The 18,460-nt window shown below is 45.1% G+C and overlaps 4 protein-coding genes across 4 annotated transcripts; 1 reads left to right on the forward strand and 3 right to left on the reverse strand.

Moving 5' to 3' along the window:
- Positions 1–1,482: 1,482 nt before the first annotated feature.
- On the forward strand, positions 1,483–5,972 carry LOC136425474 (uncharacterized). Its single transcript, XM_066414359.1, has 4 exons — positions 1,483–1,653; positions 3,623–3,757; positions 4,079–4,237; positions 5,055–5,972. Exons 1-4 carry the CDS (start codon positions 1,611–1,613, stop codon positions 5,231–5,233), a joined length of 516 nt encoding a protein of 171 aa, XP_066270456.1. The 5' UTR covers positions 1,483–1,610; the 3' UTR covers positions 5,234–5,972.
- Positions 5,973–6,875: 903 nt separating this feature from the next.
- LOC136425465 (tripartite motif-containing protein 2-like) lies at positions 6,876–8,966 on the reverse strand. The gene is made up of 2 exons (XM_066414344.1): positions 7,979–8,966; positions 6,876–7,918 (listed from the first exon to the last, which is right to left on the reverse strand). The coding sequence occupies exons 1-2, from the start codon at positions 8,954–8,956 to the stop codon at positions 7,028–7,030; spliced, it is 1,869 nt and encodes a 622-aa protein (XP_066270441.1). The 5' UTR covers positions 8,957–8,966; the 3' UTR covers positions 6,876–7,027.
- Positions 8,967–11,579: 2,613 nt separating this feature from the next.
- On the reverse strand, positions 11,580–14,288 carry LOC136425476 (uncharacterized). The gene is made up of 4 exons (XM_066414361.1): positions 14,132–14,288; positions 12,835–12,969; positions 12,338–12,508; positions 11,580–11,952 (listed from the first exon to the last, which is right to left on the reverse strand). The coding sequence occupies exons 1-4, from the start codon at positions 14,172–14,174 to the stop codon at positions 11,807–11,809; spliced, it is 495 nt and encodes a 164-aa protein (XP_066270458.1). The 5' UTR covers positions 14,175–14,288; the 3' UTR covers positions 11,580–11,806.
- Positions 14,289–16,076: 1,788 nt separating this feature from the next.
- Positions 16,077–18,286, reverse strand: LOC136425198 (tripartite motif-containing protein 3-like). The gene has a single exon (XM_066413993.1). It carries the CDS (start codon positions 17,952–17,954, stop codon positions 16,077–16,079), a length of 1,878 nt encoding a protein of 625 aa, XP_066270090.1. The 5' UTR covers positions 17,955–18,286.
- Between the last annotated feature and the right edge of the window lie 174 nt (positions 18,287–18,460).

The raw sequence follows: 18,460 nt of genomic DNA on the forward strand, positions 1-18,460 counted from the left end.
CAATTTCTGGCCTTGTTTTTTTAAATAGTGCCCTGATATGCGGAGTCTTGATGTAAAAAGTCATGGGAGCTGATCACATGAATAAGGAAAGCAATAAGGGGCAGGGACGAGTCAGCAATAGACTACAGGGCAGTGCTCTCGTCTCTCGTCTAGTGGGATTTGTTACGTATATATTGTTTTCTATTTGCTGACATGTGTCGCAATCAGAGTACGATTGGAAGTCATAAAACAATAGACAGAAATAATTTAGAAATGGCAAGATTAAAACTCCCCTCGATGATTGTTATTGAGGCTTTAGGTATATATGACCATGTCCCGGGCAGGTACAGGTAGGGACCAATCATTACTGCAGGTCACATGGGGATGGTAAACAATGGGGCGCAGGGGACAAAACAACAATAACCTACAGGGGAGGCAAAGTGTAGCACGCAGACATCGCAATTTGTGCTTGCTTATGACGTATTAATGGTCCAGGAAGGTGCAGTTAGGGGTGAATCATTACTGTAGACCACATGGGGAAGGTAAACAATAGGGGCACATGGGACAAATTAACAATAGCCTACATGACAGGCTCCACACGGCGCTTTTAAATACTTTTTTGTTTATTTATGACCTATGTTTCCACATATATACATATATACAGCCAACATACAGAAAATCCTGTTTTACGGTTAGAACAAGATTATTGGGAAGATGGTTTCACCCAGGAACTTCTGTTTTTGACCTACTGTAAACTGCGAGGTATAAGTCTGCAACTAACAGTCGTGCAGTTCACCCGGGCAGACACATAGTAAGCAATAGCACAGAGCAGCCCCCCTTCAAGAGACTTTCTCTGTAGAATCAACAGATAAGCTTTTCAAGGAATTTCAGTATGGCTGGACTGTCAGGATATGTTCACAAGTTGCAACTGCAAGTAAGATCGGATATCATGACACACAAATTTAAACTTTTGAAAAGCTGTTGAAATCCTTCAAATCTGAGATTACTGTTTTGGAAGCGAATTTTCACAGGCCACACATATAAAGAGTACGCCTTTGTCTTGTTAACTGGCAGTACCACCTGTTAACTCCCCGGCAGGCAGGGATGTAAAATTGCGATAATTACAGTTTGCAGCGAAAGGGAATCAAAAGGTGTGACTTTTTCTTTTGTGTTCAAGAAACGCCTGAACGATTGGCATCTGTATGGTTGGTACAGACATTATGGAATCGACGAATGTAACTGAAAGAACCAAATCAGAACACATTATTCATCCTTCAATCTACCTGTGTGGAAAACGTTAACATGCATCAAAAATAGTCTGAAATTTGAAGAAGAAAAAACGTTGAAACGTAGTTTGGCTAAAGGTGTTTGTGTGCGGCATGTCTTCGAGGCATCTTCATCTTGGAATCCACTCACATGGCGAAGACGGCATCACATGTGCCTCATACCCACATTAAGAAGTACGGCCGCATTTTTTGTGTGCAGCGGTTGGAGTTTGGTCGCGTTTGGGCTTGTCGCTTTCAATAGAGATATTTCAGACGCCACTACCAAGGAGCTTGTAGTTGTACTATATCTTCTGTAAGCTCACAACTAATCGACTTCTTGAGACGTAGTGCTGGATTCTTCTTAAGATGGTGCGCGTCTTGGCCCTTGTTGTCCTTCTCGGACTCGTCGGTAAGTACGTCTTGTACGAAGTTGAGTATGGTGTGATCTCAGTAGATGTGTGCAAAATGTGGTCAGTCAACCTCACCGGCAGTAGTCGTGTAGTGACTGTAGTAAAGTCTCTTCTAGACCTCCAGGTCGAGTAGAAAAGGTTGACCTGAATAAGGTAGATGAATGGCTGCGTTTGTTGGGGCGATTCTGAAGGGCTTCCTTTATCAATGCTGTTGGCAGTACTACAACCAGTTCAGGGCTTCTTGGTTAGTTTCACACAGGTCCCGATTGGGACATCCTTGGGCCTGGTGTATGCGTTATGGAGGCGCGTTTCACAAATTTCACATGGAACGTACTATTGCCAGGGCCTACACAGGCCAGCTCGTCGGCTTCAGAGCCAACATGCCCCCGAGGAAGCTCTCCCTCAACTTTCCCTCCTGAGGAAGACCCGCCCTTAGCTTCTATGGCTGTTAATTTTGGCGTGTCTGTGTGTGTGTGTGTGTGTTTGTGTTGTGTTTCCGGACTCTTGTAGTCAGCATAACTCAAGAACCTCTCGATGGATTACAATTATATTTGGTATGTGGGCGGGTGTTGTGAAGCCGAAGGTCAGGGTCAATTTTGGGCCCCCTGGTATGTGACCTTGGTACTGCAGCAGAACTTCAATTTTTGTATCTTTTGACCTGGACGTGCTGTGGTCTTGATTTTTGGGTGGCAGATAGCTTGTGACGTAATGAAAAAGTAGTGTAGGTTTGGGCCCCCTAGCAGCTTGCTCTGGAACTGCAGGGGCGTCATCGTGAAAACCTTCTAAGGAGAATAACTGAACAAAGGAACGACGGATATCCGTGATATTTAGTTTGCAGGTAGCTTAGACAGAGATTTACATAATGAAGTGCAAATTATGCTAATTGGGACTTAATTTGCATAGCTAATGAGGAAAATCTATATTTGCAGTGTTTTCCATTATAAGACTCAAATACATGTAACATATGTAGTTTATGGAAAGTTGAGCATCAACAGGTACCAATTATGCAAATAAATTCCTCATTTGCATAATTAATGCAAAAACACAGGAATTCATCAAATTGGAAAATTGTAGGACTGTCAATATTGCAACATGTGTAAGTAAGATAAAGGTGTTTATGATTAAGCATATATTATGTAGATGTGTATGTCATTTGCATAAATAGAATTGTTCATGGAGATATGAGGTCGCGGAACTCTTGTTGTATTAAGCAGACAAAAGGGTTCAGTTGGTGAGGCCGGGGCAGAAGCTTACATGTACAGCGGACAAATGAGAAAATTTACAGCCAAGGTAGAGGCTGGTGATCAGGTGAGGCAAAGTTGGGCGGGAGCCTCATCAGGAAGGTTTCCGACTCGCAGACAGCAAGGGGCTGCAAACCCTGATCACCAGCTGCTACCGGGGCTTCAGGTGAGCGTCCCCGGCACATCCTGAGCGCTACAACCGCCTGGATAAGTAGCCCGCCCCGGTGATTTTGCCTGCATGGGAACCAGTTACGGCCCTGGTTAGGGTGGATCCTTGAATTGCTGTAGAATTTCTGGGTATTGACAAAAAAGAGACGAAGCCAAGCCCTGCAATAAGGAATGTAGAAAGCCATAATAGACTAGACAATTTTGTTCTGCCTACTTTGTCACATTTGTTTTCAGTGGTAATTATTTGTTCCCTTTCAATTATAGCCCCCGGGTACGAGTTTGCAAAAGAAAGATATGTAAAGAATTCACCTAAGGAGTTAGCAGGCTTTAAGTCACGCATGATTAATCTCGCCTAAATTTTAGGGGGCGGGGGGGTCCAACAATCCAAAAACACTCAGGTAAAGGCTTGAAACTGACCACACATACTCGACAGTATCAGGGAGACCCGAAAAAATAGCATAAAAATGAAATGAAAACACCCTCTGGGCGCCAAGTTATTTCACTGTGATTTGGAGGTTGATGGAGTAATGAAAAGTTAAATCTTGTATCTCTGTTACAGGAGCGATCTCGGCGCAGAGCTACAAAGGCTGCTACAAGAGGAAGTGGGGAACCTTCAGGACTCGGGAGACCAGTGACGACATGACCAACCAGAAATGCGTGGCAGTCTGCAAGGAGGAGGGCCTGCCGTATGCAGGTACGATCATTATGATTGTATTGATATGTAATGCGCCATTTATATTCCATACTCCTTGTTGTAAAAGAAGAAAAAACAGTATCTTTTTAGGATGTTTTTAGTACCACCCACCTTTCTTTGAATATGGAGATGCAGCTTTCTACAAGAGATACGCAAACTACTTTGGACTTACGTCAAAAATAGTTCCTCAAGTTTGATAAAATTTTGAAAAAAAAAATATTTTCGAAATCTTATCCAGTTGCTTGAGTAACTATTTTTGGCGTATCTTATTTCCTGGATTGTAAAGCTTCATCAACGTACCTTCTTTTTTTTCCCCAAAAGGGACCTACGAGACGAAGTGCGGCTGCGAGGGTGAGGAGAAGTTTGAGAGGCTGAGCCCGGCTGATGACGAGTCTGAATGTTCCTCCAGCTGCGGGGGTGACGTCACACAGAAGTGTGGAGAGCGCAACGGGAGGCTCACCGTGTGGACCACTGGAGAAGGTGAGACTTAGAAAAAAAATAGATATTGTATCTGCATCTGTATCTATATAGCCGGTATAACCGCCATTCGGCGTAACACACCAGCTTTTTAAAGGACTGACGATGACCTATGCGGCTAAAATTGCTCAAATCTGAGATTGCTGTTTTGGACGTGAATTTTTTACCGTATAAGCCGGCATCACACTGTCTACATAAATACTAGTAGTTGATGCCCAGAAGGTGACGGAATTTGAAAATCGACAGAGACAAGAGCAGTTCTCGCTTGAAAATCTACCTCGTGGCTTTAGACGGGGCTCAGCGATCTGAAAACATCAGTTATTTTGTAAAAAAAATCGCTCAGTGGTGTAGAGAAGACGAAAATGTCCTTTACAGCCCGTAGACTCATGGAGCAAGTTACCTTGATGGTATGGAATGTAACACATAACTCTCCTCTCTAATTGTGATGATAATGGACACACACACAAACACACACACACACACACACATACACACACACACACACACACACACACACACACACAAAGACACACACACACACATACACACACACAAACACACACACACACACACATACACACACACACACACACGCATACACACACACACACACAAACACACATACACACACACACACACACACAAAGACAGACAACAATTCTTTCTTTGAAACGACCTTTGCGTTCTGAAAATCTGGTCGCCATCTTGGATCCATGTCTCAACCAACATGGCGGGTGAGGTCAGTATTACAGATTTCTGACGTCACACACGAACACCCATGTATGACGTCATAACCCTTACTTCCATCCTTTCCTTACAGAGAAGCGCAAGATGACCGAGGTGGAGGATGTCCAACAGGAGACCAAGGAGCTGGAGCATCATCATCATCACCATCATCACCATGATAAGAAGGCTGATAAGAAGGCTGCAGAAAAAGAGCACGATAAGAAGGCTACTGCAGATAAAAAGCACGATAAGAAGGCTGCAGGCAAAGAGTGATGCCATCACCATCGTCATAAGAAGGTTGCGATGAGGAGCGACACTGGCGTAATCTACATCATCTTCATCATCATCATCATCATCATCATCATGAGGCTGCAGATGGGGAGTGACTTCCACCAATGCAATGTTGACACAACTAAGCCTTACTCATCTTAGTCGATGGACAATTACTGTAATGAAAATAAACAACAACAAAAAAAGCAAAATTACGAAGGGGAAATTTACCAGTGAAAATATGACGTTACGTGTGTGATCCCTTGCAGATTTAACGCTTATGGGTGCCATTAGATATGAAAAGGAGCACAGAAGACGAGACAAGTTTGAATAACATTACATATCTAAATAAAATGTGGTTTAGTGGTTTAGCTATTGGTTCGAACTAACCACAGTATTTGAAAAAAATGGGTGTTTAGGTGGACTACACACACACACACATTCACACAAACACACATACACTCACACAGACACACACTGATGCAAACAAACAAACACACACACACAAGCACACACACTATTACAGAACTTCAGCACAGATTGAATAACATGAAAATCAGTAGACTCATACCAAAGGTCTATTTCATAAACTTCCATCAATCGTTACGTTTCTTCAATCCACGTAATTCATCAAATGACCAACCATCATACTTATACGATGTACATCCCTATAGGCGAAGTACTGTGTCCAGCGAATTTTAACCACGGTGGAGATTGGCAATAAACATTGTATTCGGGCAAACGTGACTGGTGCATTAGATGATTGACCTCAACTCACTTGAAATACATGTATGTAGTTTTTGTTGCCGTCACCCTAAGACCGCGCCCTATGCTTAACTTTGGGATTTAGTGTGGACAGTTCAAAAATAGACTACATACCAGGCTCCACGTAGCCTTCACCAGGCTTTCCTAATGGGTTAACGAGCTGTGTTTTACTTCAGCAGTTAACTATAGGGGACAGGTCAACAATAGACTAGATTAGATAGCAGGCTTCGCGTAGCCTCCACCAGGCCTTCATAATGGGTTTAATATGAAAGTAGAATTCGGCAAAAATGTAGTGTAGTCAGCAGAAAAGTGTAACATTTCCCCTTTGACTACAAGGGCAAATGATTTGATATGGTGACCAAACTTCCCTGGCATATTAATCTACCTATTTGGTAAGATTTCATCATTTTTCAGCCAGCGTAGTAAGCTAGTCTATATGGGGTGTACTTTGATCCAGTCGTTAACAATGGTCTACAGGCACGGCAAGATGTCGTCATTAACGCTCTTGGTAGAGTCAGGGTTTGATTGGTTGTTGCTCTTTTTATGTTTTTAGACTGCCTGGTCATGAAGTGTTATCCGGGGGCTGTCACGTGTTTTAATTGCTGGGGGAGGGGTGACAGGTCAGGACTAGTCTACACAACAGGCCCCTCGGATCAATAATCCAGTCGTTAACAATAGGGGCACTACATGTGGACATTGGCCTCCAAGACTTATAACGGATATAGGTTACTGTTGTTTTTTGTTCTTATCTATGAATCTCTGTATACATAGACATTGCAGTATGATTCCCTCCCCTTATTTTTACCCAACAAAAATGTTGACCCGAATCATTGTGTGCAAGTGTCAGTAACTAATACAGGCATTCAGCAGAGAATACAGCTTCAACATAATGTGTTTATTATTGTACAAAATACCTCAAATTTTATCAGAGTGAACAACAAAGAGAGTGGTACTTCAGGCTGAAACGTGAGACATAGAAGGATGGCAGTCACATTTTCTCAAGGATTTAATTAATCATCGCTATGCGGGAAACTAAACACAATTTTGAAAAATAGTGACTTTATGGTTGTCACTATCAGTGATCACCAGCTGTCCCTGCGGTGCCATGGCAACAGCTTGCGGTACCTCTATGTCAGTAGTGATGTGTCTGAGAAACCTTCCCGTCTTGTCAAACAGTTCCACTCGGTGGTTTCCTCTATCTACCACAATGATGTTACCTGCGCAGTCCGTACAGATACCACGGGGGTCCTGCAGCTGGCCTTCACCACTTCCCAAACCTCCAAACTTGAACAGAAACTGTCCGTCTTGGTTGTACACATAGACACAGCAGGTGTCAGAGTCTGGCACAAGAATGTTCCCTTCCCCGTCCACAGTGATGTACACTGGGTTCTTCATCCCCTGCTGCTGACCCACAGTTCTCACAAGTGTCCCATCTGGACTGAACACCTGCACTTCACCATGTGGGTGGGACCAGTGTCCTGTGGTCTGTGTGATGAGGATGTGGTTCCTTCTGGTGTCCACAGCAACTCCTCTGCCCCACCAAGTCGTATGTAGGTCAAACTTCCTCAGCACCCTGCCCTGTTTGCTGTATTGTACAGCAAACCCAGCAGAGTTCGACCCCCCGACCCCCACCACCCACAGGTTCCCCTCCCAACCCATGGCTACATCATGTGGCTCCATCATCTCCCTACCTGATACGAATGTTGGGAACTGTCTCACAAATTTTCCCTGAAGGGTGAAGACTTGGATTCTTTTGTTCTGACTGTCTGCCACGAAGACATCACCCTCTTCTGACACTGTAACTCCAGAAGGCCTCATAAACTGCCCTGCAAACTGCCCTGCTTCTGAACCCACTCCACCAAAGGTCAACATCTGTTTTGGCGCCACTGTATTACTTTTGTTATCATGGTGATGACCCATGACCTTCTTAGCACCCTCTGCTCTGTTGTCTTTCTGCCCGCTGCCTTGGGATTGGACTCTGACCTTCGTGGCAGCATCACTAGCTTGGTTACAATGGTGATCACTAGCTGATGCAGCCTCTGGGACAGTCACATCTCCAAGTGTACACTCAAGTTCCACGCTCACGTTTGGCTGAAAGACGGCAGGTTGGGTTTGCACAGGACTGGGTACCACCTTTCCCCTGAACGTCCCTACGCTCTCGACTAGTTTGGATTCCCGACTGAGCAACTGCCTACATTCTCTCACCATGTGCTGCTCGGCCCCATCACAGGCAGACGACAGTTCAGCGACATCAATCAGAACTGCATCTCTTTGGCTCTGTACGGCTCCCTTGTTTTCCCTGTGGTTTGCTTCAACCTCAGACAACAGACGGCCCTTTTCCTTGGTCAGTTTCTGAATTACTTGATCACAGGCTTGTTTGTAGGCTTCGTCGATTTTGCTGTCAGTCTCTTGTTTCAAATCGTCCAGAATTTTCTCCTGGTCTCTCAGACCTCGGATGAAGCTGTAGAAGGTCTCCAAGATGTCCCTCCCCTCAGCGATCAAGGCCTGGATTGGAGCCCTTTGTTGTTGAATGGCTTTTTTAAAGCTCATTGTAGGATGTTCATCATGACTTTCTTCAAAACACTCGTGACAAACTGGCACTTTACACTGTTTACAGTAGAGTTTGACTTCTTCAGAGGGGTGGATGCTACACCTGTTTCCAGACGTGGGTTGTTCCCTTGTTTCCTCTGGCAGCGTTACCTGGGTTTGCAGCCTCTCGCACAAGTTTGCTATAATGTGGCTGTCGGGTAACCCTGCGACCCCTTGACGTGGCGGCCTGACTTGCTGGCGACAGTTTGGGCACTGGAATGGCACTTTTCTACCTGCATGGTCCTGTAGGCAGTGCTGGCAGAAGGTGTGTCCGCAGGGCAGTACCTTGGGCCTGGTGAACAGCTCCAGGCAGATGCTGCAGGTCAGTTCTTCGCTGAACTGTGTGCCCAAACTTGGCGGTGCAGCCGCCATGACTGTTGTTTCCTACTGACTCTCCAAGTCAAAGTCCATGTGGCGAGTAACACGGTTGATCCATGATTGTGTAATACACCTGCGGTGTACGTGGGCGAAGTGTCGAAGTTTCAAAGGTCTTATATTGTGACGGTGCGACCGTACGGCCAGAATGAACTACTTGATATCGGATTCCCCGTTGGTGCATAGGTGAAACAAACTGATCATGAACAGGTAGTAATATAACTCATTGTAACTCAACAGTGATGGGTTGTTATTGGTCATGCCATGGAAATGACATCTTAGTATGCAGAATTTGTATCAACTCAACAGTGATGGGTTGTTATTGGTCATGCCAAGGAAATGGCATCTTAATATGCAGAATTTGTATCCAAGAACTTTTTACTGATGGTCATCCGTGCGAAATTATTAATCCTTTTAGCGAGTCAATGCCACGACAATATTGCCGCGGCAACCCAATCCATGTGCAAGGGCAATTACTCTGCTTCTGCATCAAACACTCAGAAGCTAATGCATCTTATTGGATATTGGGGTATCTTTATTCTGATAAGAAGGTTTCAAACAAAATGCTCACTGCAGTTCCATTAAAAGTTGCTATGTGGCCAACCTTGCACCACTTTAGTATGTTTGTGAACCGGGTTGTAATTTTTCACCTATTTTCCTGCGCCTCGAGCTCAGAATTAAACTGTAAGTAAATCATAACCGCAGCATCACCCTGGGCGCCAGACTAGTACAGGGTCTCAGAGGCTAGTACCTTTGTTCATCAATAATACCATTGTATGATACTGTATTTAAGTGAAATCACAATAGTATTTGTACCCGATTTGTGTCATCTGCACCGCGCCAGCGTCGCGCGCCGCCCGTCATAACGCTTTGCAAACTTGTGGGATCTCAGCGGTGTGACGGAGACTATTTAAGTATCTTGCACATTTGAATTCCATCAGCGGAAGACATGGGGGTTCTGAGTGGCCCGGAGCCCATCTTTAGACATTTAGATATGTGTTTGAAGGTTCTGACGGGGATGAAATTGCGCGCCCTACTTGTTCACTGTGCGTAAAATTTGACTTCATTTTTACTACTTGCGAAGTTGCCATACATTGTACCTGTTACATTTGTTGTGCAATAAAGTTTGAATTTGATAAAATTGAATGTTTTCTTCCAGCCGAAAGACGATCGCCCCCCCCCCCCGACGATCGCCCCCTGTTAATTTCGTACCTGCTGACAACACCTCCTTTTCTGTCATTCAAACAAAAGATTAACCTTTGCACTTTTGGCACCTTGCTGCACCTCCCCCTCCCCCCCTCCATGCGCCCTACTTGTTCACTGTCCGTTAAACTGGGTTAATTTGACTTCAGTTTGTCGCCATGGTTCTCTGCCACCCATTTCGTCAGTTGTGCGACGACGCCGGCTCGCACTGGCGGGGCATGTTGTTCGCAATGACGAGCCTGCTGGGCGACTGTGGACGCTGTGGATTTATGTCCTCGAAAAAAGCGTCGGTCTAATAACCGACATAATGACTAGGGTCAGACCAGAGCCCTATGCCTACGGCGGCACAGCTAGGGGTTGGAAAATCTTATCTTGTCATAATTGTGTCTTTTTTACCAAGCATATCCAGAAGAAGCTTATGCATCTTAGTAGCTATTATAGCAGTTGTAGAAGTATCTAATACGAATGTCTCCAACAGAAGGCTCACTGCAACGAGTTGTATAAAACGCTGCTAGGGGGCCTAATCTTTGTGTTGTTGACCTTGCTTGTGAACTGGGTTGAATTTGCGCCAAAGCATGTAACCTCCTTGGCCAGAATTAAACTGTGAGCACACCGGTTACTCTCCAAGCAGAGGATGGGTTCCGGCGGGTTTTTGACGCGTTTTTAGGCGTTTTTGTCGGGCTTTCCACTTTGTCATGTTTTTTTTGTCCAGTGGGTTGGCTGGACAAAAAAAATGACAAAGTAGAAAGCCCGACAAAAACGCCTAAAAACACGTCAAAAACCTTCCGGAACCTATCCTCTGCTTGGAGAGTACACACCGGTAGCATTACGAGGTTTGATCGCTATGTGTCAAAACATGTTCGTGTGAAGTTTGGTGATTTCTTGGAAGACATTGTGCTTGATGCTTTTAAGTTTGAAAGTTGTGGCAGACTTTTGACGAAATGATTGACAAGACTTTCTAAACGTTTCACCAGTTTTATTAGCATTCCACAAATCCATAAACGCTCACCAAAATGATTCTAGATGTTATGAATCTCCAGGAATCAAAATATACTCAAATATAACGTAGCATGTGTAATGACTTTCATTTGTGCATCACAAAAAGTACATTTTGTGACGTGATACATTTTGTGACGTAATACAGAACGTGAGCTGACGTCTGATTGAATTTTGACGTCGTTACGGATTAGTTATGAAATATTTAAAGGTTGTTGAGATGGTCTCCAATGTTCTGTGACTGTGATTATAAAAGTTCAGCTGAAGTTCTTTTACATGTGCTAATGCATGTGGATATCTAAATACATGTATGTTATAAACGGTATCGTTCCTGGGCGTTCACCCCAATATTGTAACACCGGATTCCCTCAAAATTCTGCTACTTAGTAAATAAACAATGTAACTAAACTTGGTTTGTTGGTTTGTTGGTTTGTTGGTTTGTTTGTTTGTTTTACAGGAATAACTTCGTTGTTCACTTCACTGTAGTTGTCTCTCAACATCGACAAAGATTATCAAAAGCTAAGTGGTGCCATTCAGAATTGAGCTATCGCGAGACGGTAGAAAGAGAGTTGATGGAGGTCAATCTTCATCTGCAGTCTGATGCTGATGCTGCTGCTGATGCTGCTGATGATGATGATTGTTGCACCCTTAACGAGATAACTTGGCCTCCAGCTCCCTCAGCTGCTCCTCCATCTCCTCCATCTCCTCCGCCATCTCGCGCTTGGCGATGAGCTCCCTCATGCGACCGTTGACCTCCTCCAGCTTCTCGGCCATCCCGCGCTTACCTGGCTCCACTGTACAAAAAGGATGGCAGTGAGATTCGTAAGTGTTTGTGTGTGACGTCACAGCTCTGTAATGTTAACCGTCCCGGCCATTTTGAATCCAATATGGCGACCAATCATTCGGTACGAAAGGGTGGGTCAGTTATTTCAAAGTAAGAATCATCGTCCGGTCTGTCTGTCTGTCTGTCTGCCTGTCTGTTTGTATTGGTGTCTGTCTCCCTGTCTCTACGTAATAACAAATGGAGAGTCATGCATTTTTCATCCGCGTCGCATGGTCATATTATAGCATTATGGTGACACAATGTAAAAGTCATTATGACATACTAATGGTAAACGGCTGGCACAAATCAGTTAAAAGTCAACTTAAGCTTTAAACTGCATTTTTGATTTGCCTCACCATAGCCAGTGTTCCAGACGCTCATGAACCCGTTGCCCTGTCCACACTTCTGATTGGGGTCACCCGCGCAGGCGGAGGAGCACTTGGACTCTTCGGCCGTCTTCAGGGGATACCTCCCCCCAAATTCCGCCTCCTTCCCGCAGCTGCACTTCTTCCCGTAGTAGTAGGTTCCTATTGGGGAACAAGAGAAGGTACATTCATCATCATCATCCGTCGACCTCAGCAGCAGAGGACGGGGCGAGCCCTTGTACAACCGGGGCCCACATCAGTCTGTCTGACATGGCTGCTCCCAAGGTACATTAACATGTATTATTAGTCTCGTAGGTTGCTATTGAGCCGCCCTCTCACTGGACCCGTGACGCGTTGGCGACCGAGCGATCTGACACCGCGCTGAACGAATTTCATCGATAAAAAAACGAATATTTTTACTTGTTTTTTTTCCATAACAATGTATGTAACGTGAATGGTAATTTGGGTGGTACTGACTAAAATCCTACCTGAATACGGGAAGGAATCCTTCTTGCAGAGCTCCGCACATTTCTGGTTGGTCATGTCATCTCCGGACTTCTTAAAGGTGAAAACTCCCCATTGCCTATAGTAGCAGCCTTTGTAGCTCTGCGCCGAGATCGCTCCTGTGACATGGACACATCAGTCAATCTTTTAGTTCTTGTAACAACAGTGTGTTTCCCTGGGCTTCACAGATGCTGTTCGTCCATTCTCCTTCCGGACGCCTTAGACTACAGAGAAAAGACTGGGAATTAAGCGGGGCTAATCACGTGTGACCTGTCTGGCGAATTCTCAATGTATATTTTACAAGCCCGGTGGCTGATTGCAAATAAACAGAAGATAGAAAGTGACTACTCTACTATACGCGTTTCTATGCATTCATAATTGTAGGTTTTGACTTCACTCTACAGTGTTCCCATCCTAGGAGTCTGGTAGAAAGTAACAGTCCCGATTCCGGACGCATCTTCCTCAGGCCGGCGAAATCACCGGAGCGGGCTGATTGTCCATGCAGCTGTATTTCTCAGGGTGGGCCGAGGACCTGACGTCCCGGTCGTGACTGGTGACCAGGGTATGCAGCCTCTTGCTGTCTGCGAGTCGGAAACCTCCCTGAGGCTTCCGCCCAATTTTGCAACACCTGGTCACCGGTCTCTACCCAAGGAGGTCTCCATTAACAGTCTCTATTAAAAATCCTTGCCTTACCAAAGCTGTTGGCTGTTACTTGTACAATGCACCTGTAAACTTGTACACAGCCTTCCCAACGGAACCCACCCAACTGCTTTTTGTCTGCTTCAGATGATTAGAGCCCAAGAAGCAAAGGGTCTTCCTCGGGTGACTGGGTGAAAGTTTCCTCGGGGGCATGTTGGCCCTATAGCCGAGGAGCTGGCCTGTGTAGGCCCTGGAAACAGCCTAGGTTCCATGTGAAACTTTGCCTCCATACCGGGTACAGCCAAACCTGGTTGAGCAACCACCCCCGTCCATCTTTACATAGTTAAACCTGCCCTGCCGTGAGCAACCACCTGTCCTTAGTACATTTTTTCCTCGGTCCCATGAGTAGTTGTTGAGGACAGGTGTGACTGTATATCAAAGACGCTCCTAAGATTTACCTCACCAAGAACCCCTGCGAAGTATCTAGCTTATTTTGGCCCTTGTCTCTAACTTTGCTCGACTCGACATGGAGGTCTCGAAGAGACTTGACGACACAACTACAGCCGGCAAGGTTGACTGACCATATTTTGCACACATCTACAGAGACAACACAGCCCTCATTTTCGTACAAGACGTACTTACCGGCGAGTCCGAGAAGGACAACAAGGGCAAAGACGCGAGACATCTTGCAAGGATCAAGTCTTGACACCCACGAAATCGAAGAGATGAAAGATGATAGAAGATATAGAAGAAGCGCCTCGGCTGTGGTGTCTTAACTATCTCGGCAGGAAAGACAAGCCCGAACAGAGAGGACTGATAGTTATATACTGTAGCATTCCCACAATGCAGCCGCACATTCAAATGTGGGCGTGTCACATGTAAATGTAGGGCACAATTATATCCAGTTGCTTCAGTAACTATTTTTGGCACACAAACAAACAAAGTTTAATATTAGCGGACTCATACCAAAGGTCTATTTCATGCACTTTGATCCATCGTTACGTTTCTTGGATACACAATGTGCCGTCAAAAGACGGTTCTAAAACAACATTTAGAATCATAGCATTCTTACATGTTAAGAAAGTTGATCAAACTTGTGATCTGCCCAAGTTAGACACAACTTTCAGAATTTAAACGCCAAGCCATAAGTTTATCAAATGACCAACCATCACACTTATACGATGTAAACGATGTATACGAAATGCCGTGTTCTGCGAATTTTAACCACGGTGGAGATTGGCAATAAACGTTGTATTCGGGCAAACGTGACTGGTGTGTTAGATAATTGACCTCGACTTACTTGAAATATGTAGTTTTTGTTGCCGTCAGACCGGCCGCTGCCATGGCAACGGCCCCTAAGACCGCGCCCTATGTTTAACTTTGGGATTTAGTTTGGACAGGTCAAAAATAGACTACATACCAGGCTTCACGTAGCCGGCTTTCATAATGGGTTAACGGGCTGTGTTGTACTACAGAAGTTAACTATATGGTACAGAGGACAAATCAACAGTAGACTAGAGAGCAGGCTTGGCGTAGCCTCAACCAGGCCTTCCTTAGGGGTTATGCATAGTAGAATTCAGCAAAAAAAAACAGTGAATGATTATCCAGGTAAGGCAGTCCGCAGAAGGGTAACATTTCCTTTTTAACTGCATGGGCAAATGATTTGATATGGTGCCCAAACTTCCCTGGCATATTAATCTACCAATTTGGTTCTATCTTATCATTTCATTCAGCCAGTGTAGTAAGTCTAGTGGAGACAAGGCTCTACGGGTTGTGCTTTGATCCAGCCGTCAACAATGGTCTACATGCACGGGACTATTCTCACTAAGCCCATAGTAGAGTCAGGGTTTGATTGTTTGTTGCTCTTTTTGTGGTTTTCGATTGTCTGATCATAATAATAATAACTTTATTGCGCAACAAGTGTACAAGGTACAAAGTATGGCATTTACTGGTACATAGATAACATTCTATCAGGCTAATCCGTCTATCTTATACAACATGGTGTACTAGTCTATCTTATACAATATGGTGTAGTAGTATGGGATGACAAAGGGATTTTACAATTATTGGAGGAGTTTCTAACGTCTATACATTCTTTGATATATTTCCATGCATGGGTTGTCACAAGTCATTATGTACTTAAATTTGCATAAAGTGTTACCTGGAGGCTGTCACGTGTTTTGATTGGAGGTGGTGACAGGTCAGGCTAGTCTACACAACAGGCCCTTCGGATCAATAATCCAGTCGTTAACAATAGGAGCACTGCGTGTGGACTTTGGCCTCCTAGACTTATAACGGATATAGGTTACTGTTATTTTTTTGTTCTTATCTATGAATCTCTGTATACATAGACATTGCAGTATGATTCCCTCCCCTTATTTTTACAAAAAAAAAGTGTTGACCCGAATCAATGTGTGCAAGTGTCAGTAACTAACACAGGTATTAAGCAGAGACATGGAATACAACTTTAACAAAATGGGTTTATCATTGTGCAAAATATCTCAAATTTAATCACAACGTAAAACGATAACGGTACAGGCTGACTAGGGTGGTGGTCATATCTTCTCTAGGATTTTATCAATCAACGCTACGCGTGAAACTTAACACTATTGTGGAAAATAGTGACTTTATGGTTGTCAATATCAGTGATAACCAGCTGTCCCTGTGTTGCCATGGCAACAGCTTTTGGTACCTCTATGTCAGTAGTGATGTGTTTGATGAATCTGCCTGTCTTGTCAAACATCTCCAAACGGCTGTTTCCCCTGTCTACCACAATGACGTTACCTGCCCTGTCTGTGCAGATGCCACGTGGGTCCTGCAGCTGGCCTTCACCACTTCCAAAACCTCCAAACTGGAACAGAAACTGTCCGTCTTGGTTGTACACATAGACACAGCCATTGTCATAGTCTGACACAAGAATCCTCCCTTCCCCGTCCACAGTGATGTACACTGGGTTCTTCATCTCCTGCTGCTGACCCACAGTTCTCACAAGTGTCCCATCTGGCCTGTACACCAGCACTTCACCATGTGGGTGGGACCAGTGTCCTGTGGTGGTCCGTGTGATGAGGATGTGGTTCCTCCTGGTGTCCATGGCAACTCCTCTGCCCCACCAAGTCTTCTGTAGGTGAAACTTCCTCAGGACTCTCCCCTGTTTGGTGTACTGTACAGCAAAATCAGCAAGGTTTGTAAACCCCATCACCCATAGGTTCCCCTCCCCGTCCATGGCCACATCGCTTGGCCCTATCTTCTGTCCATCTGACAAGATTGTTGGGAATTGTCTCACAAATGTTCCCTGCAGGGTGAAGACTTGGATTCTTTTGTTCTGACTGTCTGCCACGAAGATCTCCCCCTCTTCTGACACTGTAACTCCAGAAGGCCTCATGAATTGACCTGGTTGTGAACCCACTCCACCAAAGGTCAACCTCTGTTTTGGCGCCGCTGTATTACTTTGATGATGACCCATGACCTTCGTGACAGCATCACTAGCCGTCGTCGCAGCATCACTAGCTTGGTTACCATGGTGATCACTAGCTGATGCAGCCTCTGGGAGAGTCACATCTCCCAGTGTACACTCAAGTTTCACGCTCACATTCGGCTGGAAGAAGGCAGGGTGGGTTTGCACAGGACTCGGTACCACCTTTCCCCTGAACGTTCCTACGGTCTCGACTAGTTTGGATTCCCGACTGAGCAACTGCCTACACTCTGTAACCATGTGCTGCTCGGCTCCGTCACAGGCAGACGACAGTTCATCGACATCCGCCAAAACTGCATCTCTTTGGCTCTGTACGGCTCCCTTGTTTTCCTTGTGGTTTGCTTCAACCTCAGACAACAGACGGCCCTTTTCCTTGGTCAGTTTCTGAATTACTTGATCACAGGCTTGTCGGTAGGCTTCCTCGATTTTGTTGTCAGTCTCTTCTCTCCGATCGTCCAGGATTTTCTCCTCGTCTCTCAGCCCTCTGATGAAGCTACAGTAGACCTCCAGGATGTTCCTCCCTTCAGCGATCAAGTCTTGGACCGGACCTCTATTCTGTTTGATGGCCTTTCTTAGACTCATTGTAGGATGTTCGTCATGGCTTGCTTCAAAACACTCATTGCAAACTGGCACTTGGCACTGTTTACAATAAAGCCTCACTTCTTCAGAGGGATGGAAGTTACACCTGTTTCCAGACTGGGATTGTTCCCTTGTTTCCTCTGACAGCACTGCCTGATCTTTCAGCCTCTCACACAAATTTGCTGCGATATGACTGCCGGGTAACCCAGCGACACCTTGGCTTGGCAGCCTGACTTGCTGGCGACAGTTTGGACAATGGAAGGGAACTCGTCTGCTGGCATGGTCCTGTAGACAGTCCTGACAGAAGGTGTGTCCACATGGCAGCACCTTGGGCCTGGTGAACAGCTCCAGACAGATGCTACAGGTCAGTTCTTCGCCGAACAGTGTCCCCAAACTTGACGGTGCTGCCGCCATAATTTTTGTTTCCTGCTTAGGTACGTGGCAGCACCACCCCAAGTCAAAGTCCATGTGGCGAGTAGTGTGTTTGATCCCTGATTGTGCAATACACCTGGAGTGTACGTGGGCAAGACGTAGATGTTTCAAAGGTCTTATATTGTGGCGGTATGACCATTCTCTGACAGAATTCAAGACATGATTGATGTCGGACGTGTTAACATACTCCATCGTCATCATCTATGTAAACTATTCAGGCCGGTCGAGTTCTCTATGGCAAGATGAGGAAATCCTCACCATACAACGAATAGGAGCATTTACGTATTAGATATCTACAAATGAGGTCCTTTTAAGTATTCTAGTATCTAGCATCTATGTTGATGCTATAACTTGATTACCTGTAACCAAAAAGTCGAAAAAAACGATCGATAAATCCTTGCGTGATCCAGATGGCATAGATACTACTGGTGCAGTAATGGCCAAACCTGCTAGGGGCCTGAACTTCCCTCTAAATGTACCATGTACTC

The sequence above is a fragment of the Branchiostoma lanceolatum genome, chromosome 19 (assembly GCF_035083965.1).
Source record: "Branchiostoma lanceolatum isolate klBraLanc5 chromosome 19, klBraLanc5.hap2, whole genome shotgun sequence".
Classification (NCBI taxonomy): Eukaryota; Metazoa; Chordata; class Leptocardii; order Amphioxiformes; family Branchiostomatidae; genus Branchiostoma; species Branchiostoma lanceolatum.

Coding starts and splice junctions, on each gene's coding strand:
- LOC136425474 (XM_066414359.1), top strand. CDS start 1,611: ATGGTGCGCGTCTTGGCCCTTGTTGTCCTTCTCGGACTCGTCG. Junction 1,654..3,622: donor TGTCCTTCTCGGACTCGTCG/GTAAGTACGTCT, acceptor TCTCTGTTACAG/GAGCGATCTCGGCGCAGAGC. Junction 3,758..4,078: donor GGAGGGCCTGCCGTATGCAG/GTACGATCATTA, acceptor TTTCCCCAAAAG/GGACCTACGAGACGAAGTGC.
- LOC136425465 (XM_066414344.1), bottom strand. CDS start 8,956: ATGGCGGCTGCACCGCCAAGTTTGGGCACACAGTTCAGCGAAGAACTG. Junction 7,919..7,978: donor CTAGTGATGCTGCCACGAAG/GTCAGAGTCCAA, acceptor GGTGCTAAGAAG/GTCATGGGTCATCACCATGA.
- LOC136425476 (XM_066414361.1), bottom strand. CDS start 14,174: ATGTCTCGCGTCTTTGCCCTTGTTGTCCTTCTCGGACTCGCCG. Junction 12,509..12,834: donor GGATTCCTTCCCGTATTCAG/GTAGGATTTTAG, acceptor GTTCCCCAATAG/GAACCTACTACTACGGGAAG. Junction 11,953..12,337: donor CGTCTGGAACACTGGCTATG/GTGAGGCAAATC, acceptor CTTTTTGTACAG/TGGAGCCAGGTAAGCGCGGG.
- LOC136425198 (XM_066413993.1), bottom strand. CDS start 17,954: ATGGCGGCAGCACCGTCAAGTTTGGGGACACTGTTCGGCGAAGAACTG.